The sequence below is a fragment of the Pinus tabuliformis genome, chromosome 4_2 (assembly GCF_031772625.1).
Source record: "Pinus tabuliformis cultivar Carrire ecotype Pingquan chromosome 4_2, CPIR1, whole genome shotgun sequence".
NCBI classification, from domain to species: Eukaryota; Viridiplantae; Streptophyta; class Pinopsida; order Pinales; family Pinaceae; genus Pinus; species Pinus tabuliformis.
Genome location: NC_142304.1, coordinates 605,525,815 through 605,545,222, shown reverse-complemented (window position 1 = coordinate 605,545,222; position 19,408 = coordinate 605,525,815). Strand labels below are relative to the sequence as shown.

The 19,408-nt window shown below is 34.5% G+C and overlaps 1 protein-coding gene across 1 annotated transcript in view; it reads left to right on the top strand.

Moving 5' to 3' along the window:
- Positions 1 to 19,408, top strand: part of LOC149170741 (uncharacterized) — an 88,552-nt gene that overhangs the window by 36,290 nt on the left and 32,854 nt on the right. Inside the window, exon 2 of the mRNA XM_089425711.1 lies at positions 19,272 to 19,352. Within this exon, the coding sequence (XP_089281837.1) occupies positions 19,272 to 19,352 (81 nt within the window). The remainder of the gene's footprint in view (positions 1 to 19,271; positions 19,353 to 19,408) is intronic.

Below are 19,408 nucleotides of genomic sequence, written 5' to 3'. Positions count from 1 at the left end.
AAAAATCTGTGAATGGAGTTGGGTTACACATTTTGACAAGTGAAAGTGCGTTGTGGATGAAAAAATTCATCTCGATTGAGTCCTTTTAAGTGCTCGATCAAGAAATATTTTAGCCGTCAATTGAGCTATTTTAGGGCTTAAAGATTGCTTGATTGAGCATTAAGGCAAATGCTCATTTGAGCTCCTTTGTAACACGAAGTTAGGGGTTTGATCGAGCCATTCTTTTTGAAATTTCTCACTAATAAATCTTGGGCATGGAAATAAAAAATGTGGCTCAATTGAGCCACCTTTTAATCACATTAAGGGTTCAATATAAGTTTTCTTGAACCGCCAATCGAGCTATTTTAATTTTTACCTTTAACCCTCAATTGAGCTATTGAGAGCCTAAAAAAGATAGAGTTTTAGCTCCCCTTCTATAGATTTCTCTGAAAAATCATTCTCTATCCTAGCTAGCTTAGGGAATAATCCTCTATCCAATATCATATGTGTTTGACATTGTTTGAATTCATATGATATTTTTCATCTAATTTCTTTTAAACATAATGCTTGAATTTTTTTTGGACAGTTTCAAAGGGGCTCAATACAAAATCAATAACATAAAATATACACATTGAAAAAATTTCGAAACATACCACTATATTTGTTTATGAGTCCTCTTTAAAAGTGTACACTTGGTTTTTCAATTTATTTAAACATTTCAAAAAAATATTACGCAAACACATTTGTATGTAAAAGGTAATTGAAATATTAATTCCCAACTTCAAAAAATAATAAAAAATATATATATATATACTTTTTGCATAAAAGAATAATTTTTTAATATGAAAAACTTAGTTTTCTGTGTGTGTGCGTGTATATATATATATATATATATATATATATATATATATATATATATATATATATATATATATATATATATATATATATATATCTATATTAAAAATTACACATTTTAGATTAATTTATGCTATGCGAACAAACACATACCTCAGAAGATGTGTGGAAAATTGAAAGGACAAGCACTCCATTTAATGGAAAATTGATAGATTATATGAAACTATTTTTTTTTTACAAAAAATATAATTCTGACAACAACATAATTGTCCAAAAATTGTCCTTTTACTCCAAATCAAAATTCATAATGCTTATATGAATTTTGAGAGCTTCAATTTGATAAAAGATAAAATATTCAACTTTCATTATTGAGTTGGTTAGATGTTTTTGATAAATTGTTTTATGAATTCAAATAAAATGGTGTAGACATTCGAGGATTTCATATAAAAGAAAGTGAAACCTAGTTCTTTTTCTGGTTAAGATGGTTATGTGGTTAATATGCTAGTTATGATGTTGGGACTAGATCTTATACTTAGTATAGGAATGGACGCTAGTTTTCCTAAAACTGGGAAAGAAAATATCTAAAGAGTATTTTCCTGACCTGCAAGCAAGGGGAGGGTCATATTGTACCACTTTTAAAATGTAAAGTGGTGCCCCTTTGGTTTCTCCGTCAAGCATGAATGTACTCCTTGATTATCATGAAAACTAAACATTGATTTTATATTACTCATCCCTAGATAAGGAGAGATTCACCTAGGTTGAAAGGAGGGATTTACTAAGGCTAAACTATTTCAAGGTCCATCTAGTTTCTAACATTTGAAAAGAGAAGTTCATTAGCTAAGACAACCAAATCATCAACCTGAACCTCCTCCTGTCAATTAAACGTAGCAAAACCAAAATATTGCAACCGTTTATAACACAAAATTTCATTCTATACTAAATGTGGCATGCTTAGTTGTTTCGTAGGCAATAACCTTAGTCTATGGACCAACCACAAGTTGGTGATGATCACAAGCGCTGGAAAGTGCATCTAAGTGTCTTTGTGATCCATTAAGAGAGGAGGCTAGGAATACCATTTCATAAAAAATTAGAAGTAATTAGAGGTATCTCTAAGTTCTCAAAACAACAATAGGCCATAAATTATCTTTAACCATCCTTATTGATGATAACTCAATGAATATAGATGTGATCTATAGCCTTGTAATCCTCCTTGAATCATGCTTTACCTTTAACTTTATAAATTACTTGATAGAAACATGCCAAGAACAATAGCATGAAATTTTGTAAAAGTGTGCCAAATCATAATATTTCTACTAGTTAATTAAGTTATAATTAATATGAACCCTATGTGGTTTCAAGAATATGGAAAATGTAAACACACCACATAATTAAAGAGATATGTAATAAGAAAAGTAAGAGAATTATGACCTATGGATTTGGATCATGATCTGGTTAATATGTTGACTATGTTGTTGGGACTGGATCTTATACTAAATATAGGACTGAAACGGTAGCTATTGGCTATGATGAGTATGTTTCTAGATATGGATCGTAGCTACTAGCTATGATGGGTATGTTCCTTGATATGATCGATATGTGATTGTTCATAAACAAAGTGTAGAACATTTGTATCCTTGAGATGTATGGTAATATTGACCCTAGGTACATACCTAAGCCCTATATCTTTTCACAATCATCAATTGATTGGTTCTCCTCTTAATCTATTAAAAAATATTCTCCACTTAATTGTTCCAATGTGCAAGGATATATTTTTTGTACAATTGAATGTTTTGTATGGATTTTATGGTTTCCTATGACATTTTGTGCATAAGTTTATACTATATAGGTTGTCTTGGAAAAAAAAAAATAAGAACATTAACAACAAATGACTTGAACAAAGATCAATTAGTATGGAAAACTGAAATACATACTGTGAAAAAACTAAAATAGCCTAAATATATTGTGCGCTCTCTCTGAGGGCTGATGAATAGTTTCAATGTTTGAAATGCAAATTTAGCAAGAGTTGAAGTTATTTTATAGTTATTTGTTATTGAATTTTATTGGAAACAAGGATTGACATAAATTGCAATTTGTTAAATTTGAACGTGTATTCTGAATTGATTTGAATATGATCCAATGGTTGGGAATTTGTTACATTGGGTTGAACTATTTAATGGATAATTTAATGGGTTAGGTGTCATTTATTGAACAGAGTGGGTTGAATTGTTGAATAACTCAAAAGTTATGGCTAACATCCATCAAATTTGTATGTGTACAAGTATGAATGTGCATACTGATACTTATCTCCAATTCAGTTTAGTGGAGGTTGAAGCCATGAGTACGTTGTACTAGTGGATTATATCATTTTGGGACAATTTATTGTTTGATTTATTTTGTAGTTATGGCAAGATGTTTTATACTCTTAATATTTAAAAGTCTATTTATGGGCAAATTTTAGACATAATTTAAAATATGTGCACTTAATTTTATTTATTTATATTTAAATATGAGTTGCATATCTCTCAAGTTCTCGTGGTTGAGTGAGACGAGTACTATGACACCATTGGTCCTTAACTTATTCAAATTATTAATTAATTTAAATAACTTAAAAATAATTAACCAAATCAACATTCTCGCTCTCACACACCAAGAAGTAAATTGTTTTTAGATAATATTTATTAGAGTAAAAATATGATTATAAAAGTATTTCACATTAACCTAAAATATGGCTGAAATTATTTCACAATAAGGTAATTAGTCCTAGAAATTTAATTAAAACCTGTATTCCATCTCTATGTGGACACTTTCAACCATTCAAGCTTGCAATAGATAAATTAGAGAATTAAGGTAATTCGTTTATTGAATCAGTGTTGCAAGCACACCGAGATCAACGAGATCAACGATATATTTGGTGGTTTACATATATTGTTTGACATAGTTAAACAAATTATTCTAAACATTCTCAAGAAAAGTGATTTCATCTTAACCTTAAGAGAACCTTATGTAAGGGAGCAACACGTTAGTGTTGAAATTCATTCCGATTCGTGACAGACATTGAGGAAGAATTGATTTAGTGAAAAAGGCATATCTAGTCACAATAAAATTGCAAATAATGGAAAAGATTTCTTACTCATTGGATAAAGAAATTGACCTTACCGATATAAATAAATCAAATTAAAAATTTTATAAAAAAAAATTTATGTTTCTAATTATTTATATAACAATTATATTTTTATTTATATCTTTATTTCTTTAAGAATAACAAGAAACATAAAACTTTCTAGTGGAACCAACCTCAAAATCAACGAGTACAACAATGTAAATACAAGCACATTAACAACTATGTAACCACAATATCAACAATAAAGACTATGTAAATACAATCTATGTAAATAGAACCACATTATCAACAATAGCAACTATGTAAATACATTCTCTTCGATCACATCCTCGGAAGTCTTTATCCGCTAGAAGCATTTGGGTTGGGTTGCATAAGGCAATGTCTTTTTTTAATTGGTACGACATTGATACCTATATATAGGATTAAATCATAAAGGAGAGAGTCCATGGATTTATTTTCAATATTTTTGAAATTTAGGTATATTGAAATTTTGGTATTTTTGAAATTTTCCTCGTCTTACTCTATCTATCTCTCCCTAACTTTCTCTTCCTATCTTCCCCTCCATTTTTGATTGATGTCATTTTGATCAATAGAGCACACAGTGATCCAAAGCAGTAAAAAGAGATTTTAAAAATAGTGATGACTATATTCAGTGAGGTAGTTTGGAATTGCCTAAGCTCACTAGTCACATGCGTGATAAATTAGGTTTCCATAATATTATGAGGTGTGCTAATTCTTGGGTTGTGCATCATTATTGGTGTTGTGCTAAGAAGAGATTTTAAAAATAGTGATGACTATATTCAATAAGGTAGTTTGGAATTGCCTAAGATCACTGGTCACGTGTGATAAATTAGGTTTCCATAATATTATGAGGTGTGCTAATTCTTGGGTTGTGCATCATTATTGGTGTTGTGCTAAAAAGAGATTTTAAAAATAGTGATGACTATATTCAATCAGGTAGTTTGGAATTGCCTAAGATCACTGGTCACGTGTGATAAATTAGGTTTCCCTAATATTATGAGTTGTGTTAATTCTTGGGTTTTGCATCATTATTGTTGTTGTGTTAAGAAGAGATTTTAAAAATAGTGATGATTTTAAAAATAGTGATGACTATATTCAATCAGTTAGTTTGGAATTACCTAAGATCACGGGTCACTTGTGTGATAGATTAGATTTCCATAATATTATGAGGTGTCCGAATGATTACATAGAATTCTCTATGCATGACGCCTTTATCCACTATGATAAGGACAATGGAATCTAACGTAGGAATCTGAGATTTTATAGAGCTTTTCTTTATTGGCTTGATTAAATTATTATCTTCTTAATATTGATTTCATCCTTTATCAACAATTCCATTATTCTAGGGGAATCTCAATTTTGTTCAATATTTGTTTGCCTCTATTTTGTTTGTGGAATACAGATTTTTGTTGGAAATGATGTCTTCTTGACAAGTTGCTGGTGGTGGTTCTCTTAAAGTAACTTTATCACTATACTTGAGGAACTTGGAAACCACTTTAGATTCTAGGGAATCACTTGCTATTATAGAGTTTGAAGAATGTTTTGTGATCATTTCAAAGGTGTGTGCATAACTACTTATTCTACGAAGTATTGGAATGTAGGTTCTTATTGTGAATATTGCAAAACATGCCTTTTATTAATTCTTATTTTCAATGACCATTTACATATGGTGCAAATGTCAATTATATATGTTTCATAATAATTATGAAACATATATAATATTTAATTCTAAAACATATAACGAATTGAGAATGGCAATAAACACAACTATTGTTGAATAAGATAAGGAAAAACAATCAAATAAAACAAAAAATCTACACTTCTTTAATTAATAGAAAAATTAAAATTATTTTATTATTTTTCCATATTATGTTTCTTTTTAATTTATTGTTTAATTCATTGAACCATTCTAATGTGTAGAGAGGTGGATTCCAAACCAAAAATCTTACAGACACCTTTAACTATTTGCATATGAACATTTAAAAGACAAATACAATTTAAATCAGAAAGGAAATGTCAACAACCACTTCTAATGCTAGTAATGAGTACTACTGAAATTCTGTGCGACAGACGGGACAGGTGTTGGCTATTGCTATCCATTGTGCAATGCAAATTTGGTGAAATATGTGACCGCAATGCAATCGACCAGCTTCTTCCCGAAGTCTAAAATCATCGTGGCAAATTGGGCACGAAGAAGTAATACTATTGCTGTCACTAATATGTTCTTCTGAAATAGCAATAGCAGTAGGACGTAGCACGGCCTGGTCTATGTGTCTTTGGCATGATGGACAAGTTGGATGCGGCCATGCCAAGATGCATGTTTGGTGGTACCTGTGACCGCATGGCAGGTGACGTCCCACATCTCCAAACAGAAAATTTTCATTACAAATTTCGCAAAAATCATTATTAGTATTCTCCTCTGTAAACGTTATGCGAGGTAGCTGGAACCTGACGACAAACCCCTGTAACCACGTGAATGATGGAAGTTGCTCAGGAAAACGTTCACATCGTTCACCCAATTCTGTTATTCTTCGCTCTAACTCCACCTGCATTTCCTCGGAGGGAAAACTGTACAAATAAACTAGTAGTCGTGTGATAAATCGAACTATTCTCACATCTACTCCCCCACTTTGTGCTCTTTTGTCTTCAGGTTGAAGATTAAGACCCTGCCATCGCTCCTCAAGCTCCGCCATTTCTCTTATAATCTCCCCAATTTGAGCTCTTAATTCTATATATTGCCTTACTACGTCCCTTCCTCTTTCTTGTCGTTGTACTTCCATTTCTAGACTCGCAAAGATTCAACGAATGGTTGCTTTCTTTCTGTGCCGAATTCTGACTAGCCCACTGAAACTGCGAAGATAATTAAAATGAAAATCGATGACTGAGGAGTGCCTTTGCCGCTTTGCATACATTAATAGTGGTGGGAATGTATGTAAAACGTGTGCTTGTGTCGGCCAGCTTCCCTCCATAATTATGTATAATTTATAAAAAATTATCCATAATTTTCAGAAAATGATTTCGAATGTTTTTATCCGATACTTTAAGTATCCTAGAAATTAAATATATGGAGAAGGGGTAAAAAGTTCACTGTTTAGGAAAGAAATAGACCCAAAAAATATATATATATATTACCCAGAAAAAGTAAGATGATTTAAATAAGAAGAAATAACCAATAATATAGTTAAATTTTAAAATAAATTAATAATGGTTTAATAATATGATTATATTGTGTTTGTTAATTAGTATATTTGTGATAGTGGGGAGAAATGATTGGGATTTTCCTCATCCATTCAATTAGTATAAATGGTAGGATGAATTTTTATGTAATGGTTATATTCTTGTTGTTGAAAATGAATACTTTGTTGAGGAGAGAACACATATATTTCTTATTTAAGAATATAATGATATTTTCCATATATATATATATATATATATATGTATGATTGTGTCATTTGGGTTATAAAGGGAGGTTAGGAGGAACAAATGGAACCTTTCCCACCCAAACCAATAGGGTAAGGCGTGTCAGAGAACAAGAGGAAGAGAAAAGGAAGAGGGGGAAGGGAAATGTAGAGAACACTGAAGGAAATAAATGGAGAGAAGAAGTCTCTTAGGCAAAGAGACAAGGATTAGGAATGTAATAGAGAGAAAAAGAGGCAAAGAGACAAATATTAGGAATGTATAATATGGTGATGGAGGTGATGAAAGACCAACTTCCAATGTATATAGTCATATTCCATTTGAAGAACTTGAAATAGTAAGTCTTAGGTGTGATCTCCTTAGCACCCCACCCATTGTCAATTCTTAGAAAACTACATATGTAGGGCGTGGACCAAAGTACGATTAACAACTTTTGTTTTCCCATCAAACTGGGGCTAAAAGGATGTTGGAAAACAACAATGATAACCCTAGAGGGACCAAAGAGTCTTCCAAAAGGTGCTAAGTAACCTGGAATCCTGATCAGCAATGATGTTGGTGGGTAGGCCAAAATGTGGCATGACATGGGTGAAAACCAACTAAGTGGTCTGCAAGGCAGAAGTGGTTATCTTGGAGAAGCAACAAACAACAATTCAAATGGCATTATGTTTGCACAAGGTCATAGGAAGTCCACTTAGGAAGTCCATATCGATAGATTCCCAAAGGAAAAATGGGATGGGTAAGGGCTAGGATATACCATATTTTCGGTTAGAGGGCTTACTTTGGTTGTACAATGAACAAGCGCACACATACCTATCGACTTGGCATTGAATAACTAGCTAGAATAAGTGGCACTACAGATCCTGAAGAGTCTTTGTAGTGCCAAAATGGGTCCCATAAGAGGAGTGGGCCTCACAAACATGAAACAGAGGGTCATTTATCTAGGGCACACAAAATGGGTTAATCCTATATAACCAACTGTCCTAGATGGTGTAGTCCAAAAAAGGAGTTTGATTTACCTCTATAGGTTGGAGAAAAGCATTCCAGATAGGTACAAAATGCAGATCAGAGGGATAAAGGTCCTTCCAACTATCATAACTGGCCCAAAAAACTTCTAGCAATCGCAAAACTGGAATAGGAGGGCATCTCAAAAGGTCTACCACTGGATTAGTTATACCACAATTATACTTAATCAGTAGAGGGAATTGTTGAATATGTGTGGTCCATTTAAGGTGGTGTTTTTCCTACATCTTAGATTAGGACACTACAACAAAACCAGTGATTAGCATCCCTTTTTACTTCTTTTTTTGCATCTAGAGCCCATTTTTGGTGCTATTTGCATCCATTTATCAAATATGGTGCAAAACTTGACACAAAATTTGCATCAAGTTTTGCACCAAATCTTACACCAAGTTTAGCACCAGGTATTGCAATAGGTTTTGCACCACGTTTTGCACCAAATTTTATGCCAAGTTTTGTGTCATCCTTTACACCAGGTTTTGTTCCAGGTTTTGCATCAAGTTTGGCACCTAATTTTGTTTGACATACTTTTGCATCCTCATTTGCATCCACTTTTTGCACCTACACTTGCATCAACTTTTTCATCCTTTTTTGCATCCTTTTCTAAATCATTTTTTGCATCCATTTTTTCATCCATTTGTGCATCCCTTTTGTGCCAAGTTTTACATCGTGTTTTGTGTCTAGTTTTGCATAAAATTTTGCATCTACTTTTGTTGCATCCACTTTTCCCTCTTGTTTGGCATCCATATTTACATCCTCTTTTGCATCTATTATTGTACCCACTATTGCATCTAATATTTTTGTGCCACAATTAGCGCCTAGTTTGGCACCTCCTTTTGCACCCACTTTTGATTATAATTTTGCATCCACGTTTGCATCCTCATTTGCGTCTAGGTTTTCATCAACTACTACATCTATTTTTGCATCCCTTTTTGTATCCAATTTTGGACCGGGATTTGCATCGGGTTTTGTGTCTCGTTTTGCATCTACTTTTGCATCGACTTCTATTGCATCCACTTTTGCACACAATTTTGCATCCACTGTTTCACCCATTTTAAATTTCACTTTTTGCATCCCTTTTTACATCTTCATTTGCATCATACTTTGATTCTTTTTTTGCATCTATCATTACATCCACTTTTGTTATGCCACAATTTGCACCATGTTTTGCACTCACTATTGTATCCACGTTTGCTTCCAATTTTGCATCCATGTTCACATCCTCTTTTGCATCAAATATTGCATCTATTTTTGCATCCACTTTTATGTCAGATTTATGCATTGGGTTTTTCATCTTGTTTTGTATCTACTTTTGCATCTACTTACATTATATCCATTTTTTGCATCCAATTTTGTTTTGCCTGTTGCATCAATGTTTGATTCCACTTTTACATCCATTTTTGCATCTTATTTTGCATATTTTTTGTCTATTGTTACATCCACTTTTGTTGCGCCATATCTTGCGCTTACCATTGCAACCACATTTGCTTCCACGTTTGCATCCCCTATTGCATCCACTTTTGTTTCATCCATTTTTGCATATACTTTTGTTTCCGTTGTTGCATCCACATTTGTTTCACCACAATTTGTGCCAAGTTTTACACCTACCATTGGACCCATGTTTGCTTCCAGTTTTTCCTTCATGTTTGCATCCAAGTTTGCATTGACAATTGCATCTACTTTTGCATCCACTTTTGTGTCAGGTTTTTCATGTTGTTGTGCATCTACTTATGTTGTATCCACTTTTCATCCATTTTTACTTCTATTGCTGCCCCCATTTCTATGTTCTCTTTTGCATCCCTTTTCCAACACTCATCATATTTTCTGCATTGATGATATTCCTTATGGCATTGACAATTATGAACATTTGATGACAATGTCAATAATATTGACAATGATGAAAATGAAGATGATGGCGATGACATGAATTGTGATTATGATGATAAAGGCGATAGTGGTTACAATGACAATGATGATGATGGCAATGATTATGATGATGACGATGCTAATGACGTTGGCGAATCTTCCCAATTTTAGATGTTGTCATTGTCATAATCATAAGCATTATCTTTGGTGTCAAGATCATCATTTTCATCTAGGTCATCATCAAAAACAATAATGGCATGAATGATGATGATGCATGATTACAACAATGTCGATAGAAATTACATTAATGATGATGATGGGGATGATAAAAATGACAATGATGATGATAATGGTGGTGATGATGATGATCATCGATCATCTGTCAAAAATATAGTTTTTATTTCTCTTACATATATCAATGTGTCCTAAACAACCCTTTTCTAGCATTGATCACATTTTTTGGGTTGATGATATTTCTTACAACATCTACAATTATGAACAATTGCAAACAATGTCCATAATGATGATGATGATGGCATGAATGGTGATTATGATGATAATGTAATGATGGCAATAGCAATGACAAGGATGATGGTGATGATGATGACAATGATTATGATAATGAGAATGACCTTACAATCTTATGGATTCGTGAACAATTACTAGTTTCAATACCATCTTCTGGATAAGTATACTATCATACTTTTTAAATTTTCTGTCTCTCTTGAGGTATCTTACTATAATGGTGTTGTCAACACTAGAAAGATATCTTGTTGTAATGGTGGTTCTAATGTTAGCACTAGCAAAGTTTAGTAGGGAGGATGCTACTACAAGAGGAATTCCTTCTAAGTGACTATGGCATTCAAAATGAGGCTTTATAGCTTGTTAACACATGTTCTCATGCTCATATAAAATTAATGTGAAAAGTTGCTTTAATTGGTTCCCATGCATAATTGATATTGATAATGGGGTGGTATAAAATTGTAATGGGCATATCCGTTAGTTAGTTATGATGGGTCAACAACATTGAAACCATCCAAGTGACATTTCACCTTGGAACAATCGTCGCTCGTGCGAAAACACGAAGTTTATGTAAATGAAAGTTGTGATTGTAGTGGAATTAAAACCATCGAAAAATATCAAAGAAGACGCTGCCTACCAGTTTTGAAAGACACCCAAGGCATTGAACAACTATTTGCGTTAGGATGTAGTGAGGGAATCGAAGGAAATTTGGCAGCCCTAAGTTTCCATTACTATTGCCAATCACACATTCAATAGTAACCATAAAAGGTAGCCACATATAAACAGAACCTCAAGGTGTTGACAGTCAGAATCTATTGTAATAGCTTTGACGTATATATAGTTTTGTGTTTAGATGAGAATGAAGTGGGCTTCATCCAGGGTTCGGCTCAATCCTCGTCCATTCCATGCAGTGGTGTTTAATTCGCCAAGCAAGAGAATATTACGTGAGTGTTCAGAGTTAAATCAACAGAAATCAAGGACGTGCGATTGTCAAATTATTGCTCCTCCCTTATGATTGAGCGCTTGATGCGATGGTCATATTCCTTGGGTGATACTTTTATTCCCCATTTTCTATTGAAAAAGTAGCGTTTTTCTGTTCTATTATGATAGGATTGGATGAACGTCGGTTTGGGTGGATGTAGACCCATGTTTTTTTGTGGTGATCTTCAAATGTCTTGAGGATAAGAAAAAAATCCTTGACCAAGGTCCATGGTTTTGGGGATGAGTTGGTCTTCTAGTGAAGCCATGGTTTCCCAACTTCAATCCTCTCACTATGTTGCCAATGACTACTCTAGTATGGGTAAGATTCCCAGTTTTCCCATTCACTTTACCCATCTAGATCTCTTAGGAAAAGTGGGCAATTTCTTAACACAGGGTTCAAAATTATTACAACAATATACTCATTAATCACTAAATATGTCATTTGTAGGAATTGCAGTTAGGTGGGGAGGATAACACTCCTATCCATTTTTAAAGCTACACCCAATTAATAAGTTCTCCATGTGCCACAATAAATGCAATTTTTATGACTATAGTGACACATCCCTCGAGATTTCCTTCCACACCAACACTTTTATCCATGAACTAAAGAGTGACTATTTCATTATTATATTATACATAGATGTTAATATAAGCATTAAAATTTGTATTCCTTTGTAAAAAATGCTAGTCCAAGAGATACATTTGATCACCTTGTCTTGTATCCAATATCCAATGTTGACCCCTATATCCTTAGATCTAGAGTGAAGGTTTCATTTCTAATGTTGTGTTTGAGCTTAAATTCTAATTAAATATTTGGGTTAGCCAAGGTCATTACTTAACTTAATGGCTTTGCAATATACAATGTATCATATTTTTTTTAAGTTCAATTGGTGAGATATGTCTGGGGGATTGAACTTTCGATCACTTGGATACACAAGGGCTTGCCAACATGCTTTTTTCCAATTGTGCTACTACCCTAAGAAAATATACAATGTATCATATTAACATCCACTTAAACCAAATTGACTTTTGGGACACATGTCTCTTTGATGATGAAGGGAATCCAATTATGTGATGTCAAACACATTCCCTCACAAACACTCACAAAGACCCTACACTTTTTAGGGTTCGAACTTAGGTTGTCTGTTATGAAACCAACTCACAAAAAGATAGAAAAGATAGATCAACAACTTAGAAATCAGCCTCTTCGAGGGGGCAACCTCCTTTACATTACACAAAAGAACAATTATTGGATGATACAAATGACAAAGCCTCATTTCTGTATATAGGAGTCTAAGGGGTCACAATATAATCAAAGTCAACATAACAATAATAATATAAGGGCACAAAAATAACAATAGTGGGCTTCTATGGGGCACAATAATAACAATATGGGGACAATAAGGGCACAACAATAACAGTAAGGGCCACAATGACACTAGTAATGGGGGTATCACTAGTGTTATAGGGACCTAACATTGTCTATATGGAAACACTGTATAGTTTTGAATTTATTTATTGTAGATTTGTACATAGATGGATATTCCTTTCTTTTCATTTATCTTTTAGACTTCTTGCTTTCACCAATTGATTTAGAGCTTATGGAGTCTCAAGTAGCACCAATCCACTTGCTTCTATTGGATTGAATAACATGATTTCTCTTTTGAAATCCATAATATCTCATTCACATGCTTCTTATTTCTCCCATAAGACTTTAGCACAGACTCCATGATCATGTTTGTGTCCCTCTTAATAACGCACTCCTTGGAAGGGGCCATAAAATCTTTTATTAGGACTAAACTTGGATGTCTCTTCTTTCTTGCCCTTTGATTCTTCATTCAATAATACCACCCATCAACTTGTTATTTTTCCATTTTTCTTATAATGACCTTTGTTGTTGGGAATGTGCCTTTCAAGTATTTTGTCTTTGCATATAGATACACATAAAGTATCATTATTTTAATCTAATGGACATGGTTGTTAAAATCACCAATATTTAATTAAATATGCATTGTTATACCTTTGCTCAAGTCAACTTCAATTCAAATTCTAACACATGTGTGTATACCCTTCCTTGCTTAGTTTGTATATTGTTGTAAGTGCCCAATATATTTATGTTGGCTTTTGAAAGATCATCTCATCCCAAAATAAGTAGGGGGGATTCAATATTCAAATCCGACAGAGCGGGGTTGAAGAAATGGATATTGAAGATGGATTCAATTATAGAAACTATCTTTTGAAAAAAGGTTAGTTTTGCCCCAAAAAGAAAGTCCCTCCTTTGAGACCTTGCCACAACTTCCATAGTTGTGAAATTTTACAATAATAGAACCTCTAGAGTAGAGGTTTACCATATGGCCGTCGATGACATCAGTACAACAGGTCAAAATATGTTGTTAAGGAACAAGTTGTACATAATGAGGAAATCAAAGGATTAGGATGTGGCATCCTTCCTCATGACAATCTCTCAACTAAGAGGCCATCTGTAAGGACTTGGGGAACTAATCATTGATTCTGAAGTAGCCATCTGTATAGTAAATGCATTGCCACCATAATGGAGCAACTTTGCAACAAGCATCTACTCCAAGAAGGATTCAACTCCCTTTGATAAGTTGTGGGTGCAATGCATATTGGAAGAATCAAGGATCAAGGTCAAGGATGATATTGGATCAGATGGGAAATCTCAAGCCTTTCTAGCCTGAGTTAAGAAGTTGAAGAAGGGAAAGTTTGGCAAGGCCAAGAAGAAAGACATATCCAAAGCGCAATGTTTTGGATGTAAAGAATTTGGACACTCTAGGAGGGACTTTCCAAACTAGCATAACAATAAGATAAAGGAAAGGAATGAAGCTCATGTGGCCGAAGCAATGGGAGAACCTGAGAAGAAGGCAAAGAAGGAAGAAGTGAAGGATCTTTACTACTAAAGAAGGTTCACTGACTGTCCAGCTCTCTGTGAAGTTTAATATTTATTTTAGGATAATATGTTTTGTTTAACATCTTAGAAAGAAGCATATGGTAGTAGCATGTATAGAATTCACATGATTAAGTTTCTTTGTAGAGATCATCTAGATAGATGGATAGATAAACCATTTTTCATATTGACCATCCAAGCATTATCTAACATTATATTAGAAGATATCATCCTGCTTAGTTGAATCATCATGATTCAGGAAAGACCATCGTTTTTTGAAGGTCTTTGGAAAAATCATCATGGCAAGGTTAAGTAGACATTCCATGTAATGTGGAACCAATACTAGTAAAGGGATGAAAGAATGCAATGGTCAGGATGTAGGCTCTTTGCGAGATATATGAATATCTAAATGATTGGATGAAAGCATAGGAATGCATGTTGGATCTAAAACTCTAGATAAGATTCTTGTGTATAGAATCTTGTGAAAGAAAGTTGGTCATAAAATATGCTTATGTATATGGATATATGATGCTTGAAAGGAATATGATTTGGCTTACTTAAGGATGTGTAAATAATTTAAGACTTTCTCTAAAATATATGTATAACGATGATTAACATCTAGTCTAGTCCCTAGAAGAAAAATTGTAACTTGGTAATAAAGTTCAGTCCTTCGGCACTTTGATGCATGAAGGAAGATTCATATGGAGATGGATCATGAGGATGTTGATGGAATGAGAAGGTAATCATAACGAGGCAACTCTAATTTTCATTATTATTGGTTATTTGGCTAACATATTATTTTGCTACCTGGAAGAATGTCGCAAGAATATATGATGGCAGTTGAGGCAAGTGCAATTGTATGGATGAAGAATATTGAGGGAAGCTCAATATTTGGTACTGGAAAGCTGTAAGTTCAAGAAATGTTAATTTGGAAAGGGATGGTAGAAGTATGATAAGATAACCTGAAGGTTAAAGAATATCACATTTATAAGGAAGCCATGATCAAGCTTCAATTTTGGGAAAGCTCAATGCAATGCCTTCATGTTGAATATGAAAGTGATAAGCAAGAAAGGTACCCTGAAACTTGTCACAAGATTGAAGAGAGAAGGTGGCTCCATGATATCTTGAAAGAAAGAAAGCTCGATGATGTAGAGGAAAGAGGGAGCCAGAAAACTATGAAGAACTGGTAGCTAATACTCTTATGAAGGCAAATTGTAAGGCTTGTGATGATGACTTCTCAAATAAAAGGGAAGTCTAGATCTCCTCTATTTTTTAGAGGGGGTTATTCTCAAGATTAAAGGAGAATAGGGATGTTGTCTTTGGTTGAGAGGGAGTGATGTGGGACATCACTTATACATTATCCTCTTCAAGTGATGAAGAGAGAATGGCAGAGAATTGGATAAGAATTTGCGGTTTCCTTGATTATATTACATTCAAGAAAGGAAAGGGACCAACACTGTTTGAGGATGTGATAAGTATCCAAGTGAAGAGTGGTCGAAGAGGACTGATATTCTTTGAGGTCTCAAGATTCGAGAACCAAGATAAGAATAGTCCTAATAGGACATATCTTATAGACATCCAGATGGGGTATGTGCCTTGTAGAGGTAGTGCGGTATCACACATAAAGCCTCCCAACATAATGCTCTTGATTAAAGAAGAGATTGTCTAGTTAGGCCTAAGAGACAATGCTGGTCATGATGATGATGCTTACAATATGGCTTATCAATCCAACTCTTTTTGTGATAACTCTTCAATTTGAGATATGATGTTGTACTGAGTGTACAATTATGAATACCTCCCTAGTTAAGAGGGATTATTGAAAATGTAACTAGTTTCGGTCTTCATAATTGTTGTACTCATTTCAATATGTATCCTATGTAACAAACAAGAAAAGAAAAGAAAATATATTATTATTAAAGCATGGGTTTCATGCTCATTATTGATTGTGTTTTAGGTAAAGCATGTTCTTCATGCTTATAGGGTTTTTTAGGTCTTAGGATTTACTGTCTCGAGTCAAAGGAGTCAACATCATGTTTATAAGACCCTTATGGGCAAAAATATATTTGTAAAAATAATTATTTTTGAGTTTAGAAAATCCTGGAAGCTCCTAAAGTACAAGTCGACCCTGGGAAAATCAAGTCGGCCTAAATGAGAGAATTCAACCCCTTGAGAAGGATATAAAAGGAAGCAATTCAACCTCATTTGGAAAAACTCACTCAACAAGTTCAATCTACAAGAAAGAGTTCGATATATAGCTGGGAAGAGCAGGAAAAGAAGAGTGAAGGCCAAGAAAGCACAAGAAGGACATAAATATTTTGTTTTGGGCTCTATCTCTCTCACAAGTGTGAAATTCTAGGGTTTTTGGGCTGCAGGAAGAAGTGAAGTTACAGGTCTGAGTTGTAGGAAGATGAAGTGCAACATCTTGTAACTAGAAGGAAGGATACTTGATCTAGAACTCATAAGGAGTTGTCTTGCTATTAGGAAGGTCCCAAGAGGAGGCTGCTCTAGGGTTTCCTTGGAAGCTTTAAGGTCGAAATTGCAGGGTCGAAGTTGCAGGTTGGGTAGCACTATTGAAGCTAGCAGGTCAAAGTTGCAGTGTCTAACATTTTGGTGTAGAATCAAGGAAGGATTTAAGGAAGGGATGACTTGGTACTAGGAGAAGGATTGGTCTAGGGTTTGGGTCTTTATATATCATTTGAAGCATATTTTAAGAAGAAAGCCAATATATGTGTCTATTGTTGTTATTATTGTTCTTGACATTGTTTGATGAATAGATCTAACTAAAGAACACAAAGAAGATAAATAAGATTCACAAGCAAATATCAAGTTAAAGGAAAATAAGTACAATAAGCTACTATTATTAATTTTCTAACAATTTCATCCTAGACTTCTTGTGGGAAGGCGGGGGGGGTAGTTGCATTGAAGAGGTAAACAACAATTAGGGCTTTCAACTGAGCACAGGGTTTGCCAAAAGGGCCTTAACCATCAGAGCCACGTCTCGACCACATCCATTGTTGAGGCACGGTGATAATGAGGCGAGTGAACCTAATTGGTGAAGTCTCGAAAGACAAAAGGATTTTAGGGGATTAAAAACCAAAGTGAGGCCAATGGACAATGTACAAAATGAAGGATTTTAGGGATAAAGGTGGAAGGTAAACCAAAGGCTAAAGGAGTTGCAAAGGAATGGTAAAACCAAGACACAATGTGAGGAAGATTGTCATAGGCAGGAGGAGGACAAGGCTACCTCACCCCTAGATAACACGTTGAACCTTCCCCAAAGAATCCTAAACCAAGCAAACCAAAGTAATATAAATGTATCTGACCCAGTGGAAAAAATTAAGAGCAAAGACAATACTAGTATACTTGTTGGAGTTGAGCTCCCATAAACCTAGAAGAGTTTAAGTGCAGGTACTCCCACCAGTGGGTATGCGGGCCACATGCAACCTTGCCAATACTTGGAAAATGTAGATAGTCTAGCTCATGAAATGGAGTGAAGGATGGAAGGCCAAACCAACATGGAAGAACAACTTGGACCTTCCACGTTGCTTAAGGAACTACTATAGAAGCCGCAGAGGAAATATCCCATAAATAACCCGACAACACGACATTGACACCAAATATCATCAATTTGACCCCAACAATTGTAGGAAATTGAGGAAGTTTCAAAGATTTCCAAATTAAAACAGTGCATTATCATTAAATGTGGGCGACACTATCCCTCTCTTGAATGTTTGGGGTGACAACAGAATAACAAATCCGCTCAGTAACCTAACGCACATCTCAACACCCCATCAAATTTTTATTTATTTTTATATAATTTATTATTATATTTAAATTTTTAATCCCCTATCCTTATCACTAATGTAAGTAATTCATAAGAGAGTATCAATAATCATATTAATCCATAAGAGATAAGATATCCTTGCAAGAACTTAAGATTACATAAAGAGTGGCCCTGTCCCCACAAACCAAAAAACTCCTCAAAAACAACATAATTTCCCCACCCCACACTAACGTCTTTCAAGGGAAATGGCAAAAGTTGAAAAGCTACTTAAGGCGGTGCAAATATTTTGAAATAAAGAGAAGAGTATCCCCACCTTCGAATACCTATAATACTAGATGAGTGAGTGCTGCGATCCGATGTAGTGTAGGGTTTAGTGGTTCTGCATGAGGGTTCAGGAAGATTCAAGGGGTTTATCTCGGGATTTAAGCCTCCAACCGGATCAATAGAGAGACTGTAAAATTGAGGTGCAATGGCTGTGTCTTCTTCACCTTCGACAGATTTCTCTTTCGAAGCCCAAGAATTAAGTTCGTTGTTATTGAATTCTTCCTCATCATCGTCTGATATTTTGAATTCATGCCGGGTCGTGGAATCCTTCATCGATAGGCACAGCTGGGATCAGACCAGGCATTTTTACATAACATGCTTCCCCGTTCTGCTCCGCAAGATCTTCGGCTTCGAGGAGGTCTTACAGCTGTCCGGCATTGGCGGATGGATCGTGCAGACCTCTGAGCATTCTACAAATGCGGTCGTAAATCTTCTCTGGTTGTCTGGAGCTTTGTTCTAGTCAATCTTTGCCGCAGACGAGGAAAATGTGGTTCGCTATGTGTTTCCATCCGAGCGCCTTCCAGCGTGGATTCGTCACATGCTTCAGTCGGAGAGGGGTTTGTATATCTTATCTGAAGTCTGCTCTGCTTTATTTAAAGACTGATTGAAGGAG